This window comes from Gossypium hirsutum, chromosome A01 (genome assembly GCF_007990345.1).
Source record: "Gossypium hirsutum isolate 1008001.06 chromosome A01, Gossypium_hirsutum_v2.1, whole genome shotgun sequence".
Taxonomy (NCBI): Eukaryota; Viridiplantae; Streptophyta; class Magnoliopsida; order Malvales; family Malvaceae; genus Gossypium; species Gossypium hirsutum.
In genome coordinates, this window is record NC_053424.1 from 113501091 (window position 1) to 113516701 (window position 15611).

The 15611-nt window shown below is 31.5% G+C and overlaps 1 protein-coding gene and 1 pseudogene across 1 annotated transcript; one reads left to right on the top strand and one right to left on the bottom strand.

Moving 5' to 3' along the window:
• Positions 1-876: 876 nt before the first annotated feature.
• LOC121218131 (amino acid transporter AVT6E-like) lies at positions 877-7902 on the bottom strand (annotated as a pseudogene).
• A 201-nt stretch (positions 7903-8103) lies between these two features.
• LOC107949262 (probable L-type lectin-domain containing receptor kinase S.5) lies at positions 8104-10224 on the top strand. The gene has a single exon (XM_016883992.2). The coding sequence runs from the start codon at positions 8133-8135 to the stop codon at positions 10068-10070; it is 1938 nt and encodes a 645-aa protein (XP_016739481.1). The 5' UTR covers positions 8104-8132; the 3' UTR covers positions 10071-10224.
• The last annotated feature ends 5387 nt before the right edge of the window (positions 10225-15611 follow it).

A 15611-nucleotide genomic window follows, 5' to 3' on the forward strand; every position in this document is an offset into this window, starting at 1 on the left:
ATAACTTTTAAAGAAATTTAAAAATATTAAATATTAAAATAAAACATTATTAATATAAAAAAATAGTAATTTGAATATAATAATATCAAAAAAGAATCGTAGTTTAATTTTTATAAGTAAATTGGAAATAAATTAAGGTTATATAAATATTCAATAGTAAATGAGCTCGATAGAACTTTTTTCAAGTCTTTTTGAATTTTTTAAGATTCATCATACGTGGCGTTGTTACACCTAGGGAGGATCCATTATATCTTGCAGCTCGATATAAGGCAACCCGTTAGGTTTCCAGCCTATATACTTTGAATCTTTAAAATATTTAAAATAAGGTTGGAGAGAAAGTCAGCTATTGTTGTAATTTTAATGGACAAGCAAGCTACACGGTAATAAAATTAATTCATACCTATTCATACTTAAGTTGAATCAAATAATAATTAAGTTGAACCAAATATTTAAAATTAATTTGGAAACAAAATAGTTCTACTCCAAACAGAACTAGCAAATAAATCTTTACAAAATCGCAACCCCAAAATATTAATTTTTCCAAAATCATCATGATAAAACTATTATTGATTAGAATTTTGAAATAAAGCCTACCTTAATAAAACGTACCTGGTCTACTCCACTCTCACCAGCAAACAGAGGCTGGAGTCAAAAAAGTAATATTTGTTAAGTAATTTAAAGTGAAAATGCATAGAAATAAGGAAAAATTTTAGCAACGAAACTTGTACGTACCTAGAACAAATGCCAATGGCTGTGGTGTATTTAGTTGCACCAAATATTAATTCAGGTGCTCGATAGTACCTAGAACAGATGTAAGATTATAAGAGTAGCACCAAATATATTCCAGTTTAAGCAAATATAGAAACTTTACCTATATCAATTTTGCAAGTGCCCACTTGTACCAGGATCAAAGACACTGCCAATGAAGCTATACACCTTAGCAAAATATGGCAACACTGCACAGTAAACACATAAGTTGGATAGAAACATGAAAACAGACCAAAAGAACATCTAAAAAACAAAAATGGAATCACCATTAGTATGTAAACATGAAAATGCACAGCTTTAAACAAACCAACTTTGCATGTGCAGAATCATACTCCACAAAACTCATAAACATTAACTTCTCCTAACCAGAATACCAACTTTATGTTTACAGAGGCCTTGATCAAAACTAACATAACTGTTGATTTATAACTTATCTAATAAGAATCACAGAATATGCAGAAAGTACCTGAGCATTTAATTTCAAGAGAACCATGTATTCGAAGGAAAAGAGCCAGAAAATGATCAATGTATGCAAAACCTGGTCTATATTTCAAAACTGGAGTAAAGCTTTCATCTAGTACCAAATACATACATATCTAGAGACACAAACACACTAATTCACACTTAAGTTGAATCAAATAATACTTAAGTTGAACCAAAATATAAAAACTTATCCATACTTCAAATAATAATTAATAATACTATTTTGAAAAAAATTAGTTATAAATTTTAAAGACATTTAAAAATAATAAATATTAAAATCAAACATGTTTAATATAACAAAATAGTAATTTGAATATAATAATATCAAGAAAGAATCGTAGTTTACTTTTAAAGTGGAAATAAATTAAGGTTATATAAATATTCAATAGCGATAGAACTTTTTGCAATTCTTTTTGAATTTTTTAAGATTCATCATACGTGGCGTTGTTACACCTAGGGAGGATCCATTATATCTTGCAGCTCGATATAAGGCAACCCGTCAGGTTTCCAGCCTATATACTTTGAATCTTTAAAATATTTAAAATAAGGTTGGAGAGAAGGTCAGCTATTGTTGTAATTATAATGGACAAGCAAGCTACATATATGGTAATAAAATTAATTCATACTTATTCATACTTCAAATAAGTAATACTATAAGGTCAGGTTTCCAGCCTATATACTTTGAATATTTAAAATATTTAAAACGTACCTTAATAAAACGTACCTGGTCTACTCCACTATCACCAGCAAACAGAGGCTGGAGTCCAAAAAGTAATATTTGTTAAGTAATTTAAAGTGAAAATGCATAGAAATAAGGAAAAAAATTTAGCAACTAAACGGCCTGTACGTACCAAGAACAAATGTCAATGGTTGTGGTGTATTTAGTTGCACCAAATATATTTCAGTTTAAGAAAATATAAAAACTTTATCTATATCAGTACCAAATTTTAATTCGAAGATTAAATGGCAGCTTCAGTTGAACCAATACTTGCAGGAGGAGCAGGAAGCAGTAAATGAAGCTGTACCCCTCAGCAAAATCTGGCAAAACTGCACATCTTTTCAAACCATTTCTGCAAAAAAATACAAAATCTTTTATGAGCATACAAATGACTTCCACCTCTGCAAAAAAATTGTAAATACAAGGCACATAACACAATTAGCAAATCCAGTCAGCTGTTTCTTCAAACCTTGACTTTCCTAAAGTGCCTAAATCGAACACATTATCCTACATCTGAAAACAGGTTTCAAAATAAGTACAAGCAAATACTAGCATGCTCATTCCCACTCACACATGAATCAGAGCATCATAGGAAATAATATCAATATTCTAAAGACAGAAAGCATAAGAAAAAACTCCAATACTAACAATTTCTTTTAAGGACAACAGCCACCTCTTGTTCTCTTGACTCTCATCAAGAATTTTCAGCATGGCAGGCAATTCTCTTCTTTTTTGGTTCATTACCAACATTTCAGGAACATTATTTATAAAATTTCACAACCATCATTTTTATTAAGTTCTAGATTTGGTGAACAAAAACAATATAATGAAAAAAATATCTTAGAACTTTTGACTTTGTCTCACAGAGCACTTCCTTTTTGGTAGTATGGAGGGTATGAAACTAAAAAGAATCCAACGGGAAACAAGTGAGGATAAAATGATTGACACAGAACTAGACATGAACAGGTTAACAACCCAATGTGTAGGTTCCCAAAAGAACATGAAAAATTACTCTCGTAAGCAAGTAAAGTGTCTTTTTCTTGCATGCTAAAATTCTTTTATTTGATTCAAAATGCATGAAAAGGAAAAATCAATATTAGGCTAGACTCTAGAGACAGCCAAGGAGAAAATTAGAAAGAATCTTCACATAATTTCAAGAATGGTGAAATAGAACATAATGTCAATAAAACTATAAATTCATATAAACCTGGTTTTACTGCAGAGATTGAAAAACCAAACAACAGCCCAAGAAGCTCAAAACTGAAAAGGTCCCTTTCCAGGACGCAGAACAGTAAATGCAGTTTTTAACATTCAGTACCAGGCAAATAAATGCAGAACTACCCCAGGACAATTCCAATTCAAACAATAAAAAATAATAAACAAATGGATAAGAAAGCAGTCAAAGCACAGCCAATTTCTTCACATAACTGAAAGAAAATGAATAGAGGAATTCAACAATATAAAACGTGAGCAACAAGACAGCAATAAACTCTTAAATCAATCTAAGTCCACACTAAACACATAAGTTGGATAGAAACATGAAAAACAGACCAAAAGAACATCTAAATAACCAAAATATAACAATTTTATTATATAAAACGTGGGCAACAAGACAGCAATAAACTCTTAAATCAATCTAAGTCCACACTAAACACATAAGTTGGATAGAAACATGAAAACAGACCAAAATAACATCTAAATAACCAAAATGGAATCACCATTATTATGTAAACATGAAAATGCACAGATTGAAACAAACCAACTTTGCATGTGCAGAATCATACTCCACAAAACTCATAAACATTAACTTCTCCTAACCAGAATACCAACTTTATATTTACAGAGGCCTTGATGGAAACTAACATAACTGTTGATATATAACTTATCTAATAAGAATCACAGAATATGCAGAAAGTACCTGAGTATTTAGTATCAAGAGAACCATGTATTCAAAGGAAAAGAGCCAGAAATTGATCAATGTATGCAAAACTTGGTCTATATTTCAAAACTGGAATAAAGCTTTCATCTAGTACCAAATACATACATATATAGAGACACAAACACACAGGCATACATCTTCCATTACCTAAATCTGTTTCTTGAAAATAAAAGATAAGTAAGCTTCTACAGGAAACTTAACGAAGGAAGCCAAATCGAGACAAAACACAAAAAAGAGTGGATGAAATAAGCTTAAAAATTTAGGAATGTAATTAAAATGTTAATTAAATGTTAGGAAAAACATTAAAACTTTAGGAATGTAATTAAATGTTAATTAAACATTGAAAACATAAAAGGAAAAACATGTTGAAAGAAACATAAATGTTAGGAAAAAATGTTACCTTGATTGAAATGGAAATGTTTTCTGGAGGGTTTATTTAGAGATGCTTGGGATTGATCTCTAATAATGTCGAGAGACTTCCCTACTCATTGCATTTGAAGAACAAAAGTCTGTTTCTGGTCGACAAAACAATCAAATGAGTTCTAAAAATAAACAACATTTAATGATTGGTATAATATTAATTATATTGCATAATAACAGGTGGGAATAAACAAATAAAATGATTAAAAAACAACCAGCAATATGGTATAACATTAACAGGAGAAATAGGACCAAGCTCAATACCATTAAAAGACAGTAAGTTACATTGTATACATATTAAAAGACAGTAAGCTGTTGTTGCTCCAGTAAATTTGAAAGCTGTCCATATATTTGGGAACATAGTAGATCAAATATATATAAGCACTAACAATATTACTGTTAATGCCAAAGACCGTTTTTTACTCTCCGTGAGAGGAGCTGATCCCTCAAACACCAAGTTATCCACAGTTTGCCGTAGAGAAAAGTGAATAACAGGGAAAACTAGAACCAAATGAAGACCAAATATAATTCAAAGCAGTGCTAAAACGAATTCCCAGATTCCTATCAAAATTGGTCAAAATATCACCTTCGAGCTCATTGTATATAGGTTGAACATTGAAATGGCAAACATATGCATTAGTCATAATAGGGATAACTACTAGTAAATCCAAAATTGCCATTTTCGATCCAAAATCTAGGCTCCTTGGAGCCTCTATCTTCCCTTCAATAAGCTTAATGAATGCAACAGCAAAGCAAACCACAATTAAAACAACAGCAAGAGCTATCGAAGCAGCCAAAGTCATGCTCAATGAATCAATCCTATCTAACACGCAAAGTGGAGCAAGAAAAACAACCATAACAACCAAAACCAATAACTTCCTATGATCCCCAAAACTAGTCCTAACCACTGATCGAGAACCCCAATATGACGAACCGAACCAGACATAACATCACCCAGACATTACGAACCGAACCAGTCCTAACCACTGATCGAGAATCCCTAAAACAAGCCCTAGAACCTTCATAGTAGCAGGTAAAGCCATGATTCCAGCACCAATAATTGTGGTGGTTCAGTTCAAAACAGCACCAGAAACACCAGACCCGGTATTGGGTTTACTTAAAACAAGGGTATAATCATCGAGATCAACATCAACATCAGTATCAACATCATTAATCTAAAATCCCAAAAAAAATAAAAGCCAACTAATACAGTAACTACACATTAATCTAAAGGGGACTAAAAAACTAACCATTTAAAACCCATGAACCATCTGACCGTCGACGACAGGAAAGGGAAAACAAGTAAGGGATTTCGGGAATGGGGGGAACAGATTAAGGGAAAAAAATGGGACTTGGGGAAAATGTTAGGGATTTCAGGTTTGGGGAATTAGGGGATGATTTGGGGAAAAAAAAGAGGTTTTGTTTTAGGGATTTGGGGAAGGAAGACGAGATGGGGGAAAAGGACTTAGCAAAAAAATGAAACCGATTTCGGGTAAAAGGCATAAACCTTAGGAGAGAAAAAATGACGCCGTTTCAAATAAGCAAAATTTGTGGCGTTTTTAGCAACGCACCGCTAATAAGACCTTTTGCGGCGTTTTCAGCAAAGCGCCACTAATACCTATTTTATATACACAATAAAACGACGCCGTTCTAATATGCGTTGTGGCATTTATTATAGAAACGCCGCTAAAGCCACTACTATTCAGAGGAAACGACGCCGTTTTACTGTAATGTATAATGAAATTTTGTGGCGTTTTCTAAAAAAACGCCGCTATTTTCTATCTTTTGTGGCGTTTTATGTATAAACGCCGCTAATACCTGAATATTTTATAGAAATTGATCAAAATTTAAAACTATATATTTAAAATTTCTTTTAAAATATATATAAACCCTAAAACCCTAACTATAGTTGAAACTTTAATTTTGATTTAATACACATTTTAAAATACATATTATGTATGCATATAAATTAATTAATTAAATAAAAACATGATGTTGTTTATTATATCAATAATGTGTAAATTAATATTTTACAAGATCTAGATCAAATTACAGTTCATGTACACAATTGCACACTAAACCACTTTCCATATATATATTTATATATATTTTAAAATAATATTTTATATATATTTATCTTATATACATTTATCTTCTAAATTAAAATCCAAAATTATACTCTAAATTTGAAACCCTAAACCTGATACTCTAAACCCTAAACCTTAGACCACAAACAAAAAACCCCTCACCCCAAACTTTAAACCCAAAACCATTCGATAACCCCTAAACCAACCATAACTCCTGGACCATAAAGCCCAAACTATAAAGTATATATACTCTAAAAAACTGTTAACCTTAAACCATAATAAACATATTTTTGGGAATTCGTGTGGCCAATGTTAGTGTAGTACAAATTAAAACACATATATATATGTTTATATTCTTATATTAAATAATATTATGAGTACGTATATACAAAATAACATGAATCTTAGTAAAATCCAAATTATGTTCTTCAGTTAATATCTAGCTAATAGTATCATTTCCTTAAACCCTTAACCTAAACTTAATTTTTAACATATTTTATTTCAGACATTCTATTTAATCTAAATATATTTAAACAAAAAAATAGATAATTAAAAATACACAATAGCATTATTATTTATACAAAGTTACATAACTTTAATAAAACAATTAATTCTCTATTGGAACACTCTAGTTATAATGTCCACTCTGTAAGATATTTCTATGTTATATAAGCTTGGAATTTATACATAGTTCAACAAATGCTAATTCCACATTCAAAATCACCCTTTCTTAATATATAGCATCCCAAGTAAGAATCTGGAAAGGAAATTATCTCTTAAGAAGATAATAATAATTGTCCCACTCTAAACTTTAACCCTAACCTTTAAACCCTAAATCATAATCCATAAACCCCGAATTCATCATAAACCTTCAAATATTAGTTAACTCCTAAACCTTAAACCATAGTTAACGATCATGATTGAACCTGCTTAAACCATATATCTTAAACCATAATCATTAAAATATAATGATAATTAATTTAATATTTTAAATTCAATACTATCTCTTTTATGATTATATAAGAAAATATTCAATATATTGTATAATCATAAATTTTAATAATTATTGTTTTAGAGGTTAGAGATTAGTGTTTATGATTCTTTTTGAGGTTTAGGGGTTATGGGGTTTTTAGCGGCGTTTTACCTAAAGCGCCGCAATGCTCTGGTTTTTAGCGGCGTTTTACCTAAAGCGCCACTAATGCTCTGTTTTTAGCGGCGTTTTAGTAAAAAAACGCCGCGAATGCTCTGTTTTTACCGGCGTTTTTTTGGAACGCCGCTATTGCTCTGAATTTTAAAATTTTGGCGGCGTTTTTTAATAAAATGCCACTAAAAACGCCGCTAAAGCCCTATTTTCCTGTAGTGAATAGACAACAATCCCCACTTTTGTTGTTTAAATTATTTATTAAACCATTGTTAAGTCAGATCTGATAGATCAATAACCAGAGAAAACAAATGAGGAGAAGTCTATCTTTTGCCTGCATCCTCATTGACATTAAATCCCTCCTAGCTGAAGGGAATTTTGGGAAAGTTGGTACTCCCAACTATTTCAAAGAGTCGAAAAATATTAATCAAAATGAGGGGGAGAATAAGAGAAAATACGAGGAAATTGGATGATTGACCAAATATATTATTTAATTTCATTTTACTTATAGAAAATCAAATTTTCCGTCTATTTTCATATTGTCAGAACCCATTATTCCATTGTTTTGCAAGCAACATGAGTTCTTCACCACTACCACCCTACTTATTAATCCTACTAGTCTTCCTCATTCATTGTTCCATTCAAGTAAGCTGCTTTAGGTTTAATTTTCCAGCATTCGAGATAGATCATATAAAGCAGCTTATCTTGAGCAATTCTTACATAGTAGCGCATGCCCTCCAAGTTACCCCCGATCTTGGAAGAAGTTCCATTAAGTATACTTCGGGGCGAGCCGTGTATAAGAAACCTTTTAGATTGTGGAAAGACAGTCACACCATTGCTTCTTTCAATACAACCTTTGTCTTCGTTATCCAAAACAGAACATCTCCTGGGGGTGAAGGCCTAGCGTTTATAATAGCTGGGGATTCTACTCTTCCACCCAACAGTGAAGGGAGATGGCTTGGGATTTTGAACTCGGATCCGAATGGTTCCCAGGTGGTGGCGGTGGAGTTCGACACAAGGAAGAGCGATGATCAGGACTTGGATGATAACCATATTGGCTTGGACATAAATAGCATAAACTCCAACGCCTCAGTTTCTTTAAATCACTTTGGTTTTAATATTTCAGGAGGTCGTGATTTATGGGTTCTTCTTCAATATGATGGCCAAAACTTGACTGTGAGGGTAAATGAGACTCATGTGCTTTCTCAGCGTCTTGATCTTTCTAGCTATCTTCCAAAGAAGGTGTTTGTTGGATTCTCTGCTTCAACAAGCAATGAGACTCAGCTGAACTGTATCAAATCCTGGGAGTTTTTGGGGACCGATATCGGAGGAGAGGGGAACTTGTTGTGGGTAGCTTGGATAATGATTCCAGTAGTGATTCTGGTGTTGTTTATCGGGGTTCGTTTTTACTTGTATCGGAAAACAGGCCCCGTTGAGGAGGATTTTGAAGATGCGCAAAGAAATATAGAAGATGAGATTAGACGATCGGATTTTGCTCCAAAGAAGTTTCGATTCAGTGAATTGAAACAAGCAACTGGCAACTTCAGCCCCAATAACAAGCTTGGGAAAGGTGGATTTGGAACTGTGTACAAAGGGTCATGGGGAAACAAGGACGTAGCTGTCAAAAGAGTGTCGAAGAAATCAAATCAAGGCAAGCAAGAATTCATGGCGGAAGTAACAACAATTGGCAACCTCAACCACAAAAATCTCGTGAAGTTAATCGGGTGGTGCTATGAAAGACGTGAGCTCCTTCTTGTATACGAATACATGCCAAATGGAAGCCTTGATAAGTTCATATTTTATGATGAAAAAACAAGCATGGTGGAATCGAGACTGAATTGGGAGCAAAGGCAAAATATAATACGAGGGGTAGCTCAAGCACTCGAGTATCTTCACAATGGTTGTCAAAAGCGGGTACTTCACCATGACATAAAAGCCAGCAACATAATGTTGGACTCAGAGTTCATCGCTAAGCTAGGGGATTTCGGGTTGGCTCGAACAATTCATGAAAAAGAGAAGGCTTATTATTCCACCGTAGAGATTGCTGGCACACCAGGTTACATGACTCCGGAAACCTTTCTTATCAGCCGAGCAACGGTGGAAACCGATGTCTATTCCTTCGGCGTTCTCATCTTAGAAGTTGTTTGCGGGAGGAAACCTGGTAACAAAAGTGAGCAAAACAATTCCAACAATAGCATCGTCAATTGGCTATGGGAATACTATGAGAATGGGAAGATCACTGCCACTGTGGATTCCAGGATGGATGGGAACTTCGTCGAGAATGAAGCCAAGCGTGTGCTGATTCTAGGATTGGCATGTTGCCATCCGAACCCACATTGCAGGCCTTGTATGAGAACTGTTTTGCAAGTTCTTTTAGGGGAAATTGATCCACCTGAGGTGCCTCAAGAGAGACCTTCATTTGTGTGGCCAGCTATGCCCCCATCTTTCACTCAAATGGATCACTCTCTTAAAGGCAGCCAACTCAATCCAATTACGGAGCTCGCGGGTAGGTAAGGTCGCAAGTCAACCGCAAGCTGGTTTTTTTTTTTTTTGAGTTTACACATACTGTAATTGTGTTAATGAATATGAGTTTGTACGTTCAACTTTAGGATTTTATTTTCTTCCAATTAGATGTCCAATCAGGTATTAAATATTGTGTTAGAAGTGTTTAAGATTAAGGTGGAGATAATAAAACATCAATAGTGTTATCTGTATATAATAACTTTGATGGCAAGTTGATAAAAATAATAAGCTATGGCGGAGAGTTTCATACCCACCCTATATATGGAGCAATTTTAAAATTTATATCAAAGATTTACTCCCTTAATGAGCTTACAAAACATGAACGATCAGAAATTGGCCCCAGTCTAGTGAATGCTTTGGAAAATAAAAAAAAAATAGATTGATGACAATTTGACCAAAACAATAACTCGAAACATAAGTGTTAAGCATGAAGCAACAAACGCAATCAATAATTTAATAACTCAATAAATAGCACATTATTAAAAAATATACATGATAAATGTAAATGGCCATAAAATAGTATCATCGATATGAAATCAAATGGTTTAATAAGATAAGAATGTCTTATCAAATGTCTAAAAAGACAGACCATACGATTGTATATATGATCACTTACAAAGAAAATTCTAACATTTATATTTATTTAAACCTATATCCTTTAACATATAAGACAATAGCTATCACTTCGGTTCACTAACTCAAGTGGTAAACTCTTACTAAACATGTTGAGAGGTTCACGATGAACGTCTTATAAAAATCCCTCAACAACTCATAATAAACTATTTCTTGCATTGATCCACTTCCAAGAAATAGCAAGCACCATACTTTTGTATATAGGAAAAAGATCCATCGATTTACACTACACCGATCTTTTGGACTTAATTTATGGCTTATAAATAGAAAGGAAAAGGTCTATATAAGTAATGTGAATAAATTGTTTTAAAATGCTTTTAATTCCTAACATCCTACATATTTCGAAAAAACAATATATGTTCTTTGATATATAATACATTAATTCTAGTGTCTTTTAGTTTATAAATTGAAACTAAAAAATAAAATAATTTACTTCATAATTAAAAAACTTTAAGTTTTCATGAATTTATCATGTAAATTAAAATTTTCATTAATTACATCAGACCTATAATATTGCTTTCCGACAAAGTTGTAGTCTCCCTAATAGACCATGAGCATACCTGGATTTTCATGAGTGCTTTAGAGATTTTGCCACAAGCCTCATAGAAGCAGTCCAACTCACACTCATATAGATTAATCCATCAAATGTTTAATGCAAATTAATACACCACCTATAAATGGTATACATTTGATTAAGAGTACATGTATTCCAAGCTCTAGAGAAATTGCAAGGTAAGCTCTGGAAAGGTGTTCAAATTTGTCAAACAATTCAATTTGAAGTCCAAATCCTTCAAGTTTTTAATCGGATGATCTTCTTCAGTATTATTCTCGGACTCTTAAATGCTTAAAGAGGATTTTAACTCAAATAACCAAACACAGGATAAAAATTAAGACTTCCCAAAAAAGGCAATCAACTTCCTATGTGTAGGGGTCCAAAATCAAAATTCAACTTTTAAATTTGCATTATAATTGCTTGGGTGATAGTGATTATAATCTCACAAATTTAGAACAAGAAAATAAAATTTATTTGAGTTCTGAAAAGACAACTCAAATAAATTTTCACTAAATTTAAATAGAGTTTCCCTCAATATTGCATAATAAATTTTGGCACCCATAATATATATTTTGTGATACCCCATATCTAACCTGATCTACAGATATAAATGCATAGCATCATATTACGTTGTCAGATCGACTCAGACTATTTCAATATAAATACATTAACTAAAAAAAATTATTATAAAACAAATCAAGAGTGCAAGACTTATTGATATATATGTTGAAAATATAAAATTTATCTAATATATGTTTCCGTGAATATGTGTTTTAATCTCTTTCATTTTTAATTTTGTTTATAGTAATTTAGGTAAGATAGAGATGAGGATGAGAAAGTAAGTGAATAACAAGGATTTCCTTGTTGTTTGGTTGCTCCAGGACTTATATATATCTAGGCATCACGTGTTAAGCTATTATTGATAGGTTAGAGTCAAGTGAGCAAATGATTTGATGATATAAATCTAATTAGGATGGTACTATAGTGTGTTTAACGTCACTTTAGATGTGACGTTGTGGTAAGAATTTATTGTGTTGGTTAATAAGTAGGATTCGTTTGGTTATACTCACACTATTCATGAGTTTATTACTTAGTCCAGATAGTTAGGATGTAACAAATATATAAATATATATATATATATATACACACTTATATTACTTGAAGTAACTAATGTATTGCGTATACATTAGAGTTTTCAACTTATAAAAATATACATTTCAATTTCAATATTTTCCATTTTTTGTTTTCAATATCTTCATACAAGTGATATATAGATTAATTGTGATATAAGTATCATTAAATTGAATAATTATTATATAGAAATTATTTTTCATTTAATTGGTTTTCAGCGGAAAGAATCATAAAAAATATATACATGGCACTTAGTAAATTTTCAAGTTAAATTACACTTAGGATTGCTTTTATTTTTTACAGACTTGGAGTTTAAATATTATATATGAGATAAATAAAGACGAGGAATTCACTTAGTGTGAGTTTTACGGTTTTTAACCCTTAATTAATCAAAATTAAATCTATGAATAAAATTAAATATTATTTTACTTTAAAATTACATTTTCTATTATATTTCCTTTCCTTCCATAGTTATCGTCTTTCTCGATTAGTCCTTCCTCTCACTTTATAAATTTGAAAGGAAAAAGGGGAAAAAAAACAAATATTTAAGAAATTACAACGTTATTGTCTTACATGTATTTTATTATTTATTAATTATTTATTCTTGTTAATTATTGTTTAGTATTTTTTGTTGAAAAATAATTCAGACACAAAATTTGATATATATTGTCATATATAAAATTACTAATACTAGATTTAAAGAAATTAAAAAATATATATCATTTTTCCTTTGAATTTAAAGTTTCATGATTTATCAAATGTGATACCCCAAACCTCGCCAGGACGGTCCAACCCGAATTCAGAACATCACACTAGTCACTTGTGTGACTACAAACCACCAATCACACCTCACAACATGAATACATGCATATGAGTCACTCATATAGTACAAGCTAAACATATAAACCCTAAAACATGCATCAAGCAATAACATTCATAAATAAATAAATTTGGTATACATACAGCTCATACCATTTTATTTATGATGAAATTCAAAAGAATCATTTAAAAACGATAAGTGGAACTCATTCAATTTTAATACGAAAGTTTAAGGATTAAAACGTAAAAATGGAAAAATGTTTGGAAAATTCTTTGTAAAATTGAAAATTAAATTATGAAATTAATCCATTAAAACTTAATCATGCAAATTTTTAAAGCATTTTATGGTATTTAAGGTCTCCAATTTCATTGCATAAAAATTAGGACTTATTAGCAAAACTAACAAAACATGATTCAAACACCCAATATGTCACGTTGCGACCACGCGACTTGTGGCATCCCGACATTGATCCCTTATAGTGACATCGTCTACAAATTCTGAAAAAAAACAACCCAACAATTACATACGACACTTTGACACATTACCAAGCATACCATTTTGTGCATTCAGCCTAATTTCTCTAATTCAGCATGGGATATAGCATACATAAATAATACACAACATGCTCATTCGCACTATAACATGCCATAACCATATTTAACATCTTAATTTTTTTATACTAGCATGCATTTCCTAACTCCACAAACCATTTACTAACATACCAATTTTGCATCACATGTATTTCTAGGTGCGTTATAGGTCTATTTCCTCCAAATAGGTTATTTAAAACTTGCCTCAGCAACTAGCATGCAATAAAATCATCCAAATCCTTATTCATCAATAGACATACCAATTTTGTAATAGCGCGATTTTCAGTGGTGTCAGAAATTGTGGTTCGAGACCACTAAAATCTAACAAGTGAGTTAAAAATCTACTATTTGATATTGATGAGTCAAGTGTGAATTTTAGAAATATTCTTGAATTAGTGAATTTTGTGATTGAAAAGAATTTATTAGAAAAATGGGCTGAAAACAAGGTATCGAGACCTCGAATTCATAAACTGTGCCATAATATTTTTAGAAATATTTATGGAGTGTTATTGAGTTAGTATTAAAATTTTGTTAGAAAATTTTAATGTTTGGGTAGTCAATTAAATAAAAAGGACTAAATTGAAAATTGTGTAAAAGTTACTAGTAGGATTAAATAGCTCAATTGTCAAACAAGAAAGGACTTAAAGAGAAAAATAGCCCAAGGGAGATATTTTGGGCGGCATTGGCAGAGAAAAATTTGGAAATTTAAGAAACAAGGATAAAATTGGAATTTTAGAAAAAGATTAATAGATAAAAATCTAATTAAAAGAGAAATCTAGACATTTTCTTCAAAATGGACAACCAATACGACATGGGAGAGAGCTCTTAAGCTGGTTTTTCATAATTTTGCTTCATATCAAGAATCCGAGAATAAACGAGGAGAAAGAAAAGTTGCTGAATAGTCCCTGAATTTTTATAGCTTCTACAAATTAACCAGGTAAGTTCATATGGTTGAACTTTTGTGACTAATTGTTAATGTGAGAATGATATAATGTATTACTTCATATATTGCTATTAAATTATGAAATTGAAATAATGTAAAAATCGAATTGAAAGTTCAAAATTAGGGGATATGTAGGATTGAGTGCGTATGTTCAGTAACAAGTGATGAATTGATGGATAAGACCATGGTTAATCCATGGCAAAGTTATGACACGTAGGTATGGTATTGTCCATATTGAGCTATGACACATAGGTATGGTATTATCCATATCGAGCTATAATACGTAGGTATGGTATTTCTCATACCGAGTTGTGAAACGTAAGTATGGTATTGTCCATACTGAGCTATGAAACGTAGGTATGGTATTATCCAAACCGAGCTATAATATGTAGGTATGGTATTTCACATACCGAGTTGTGAAACGTAGGTATCGTATTGTCCATACTAAGCGATGAAACGTAGATATGGTAGTTGTAACGGCCCAAATTTCAGTGATATCGAAACAGTGATTTAAAATCACTAAATTTGACATGTGAGTTTAGATATTAGTAAGTAAATGTTAAGTGTGGTTTTAGAAATAATTTTGAATTAAATGAAATTATGTAGTATAGTAAGTTGTAGATAAAACAGAATAAAAACGAAGTATCGAGACCTCAAATTCATAAATCGAGCCATAAATATTTTTAAAAATATTTATGGAGTGTAAATAAGTTAGTATTAAGTTTTCGTTAGAAAATTTTAACGTTTGGATAGTCAATTAATTAAAAATGACTAAATTGAAAAAAGTACAAAACTTGATAAAATGATTAAATGGCTCAAGTGTTAAATGAGGGAGGACTTAAAAGGAAAATTAGTCTAAAGG

Bases quoted from the DNA above. Each gene is read 5' to 3' on its own strand.
- LOC107949262 (XM_016883992.2), top strand. From the start codon at position 8,133: ATGAGTTCTTCACCACTACCACCCTACTTATTAATCCTACTAGTCTTC.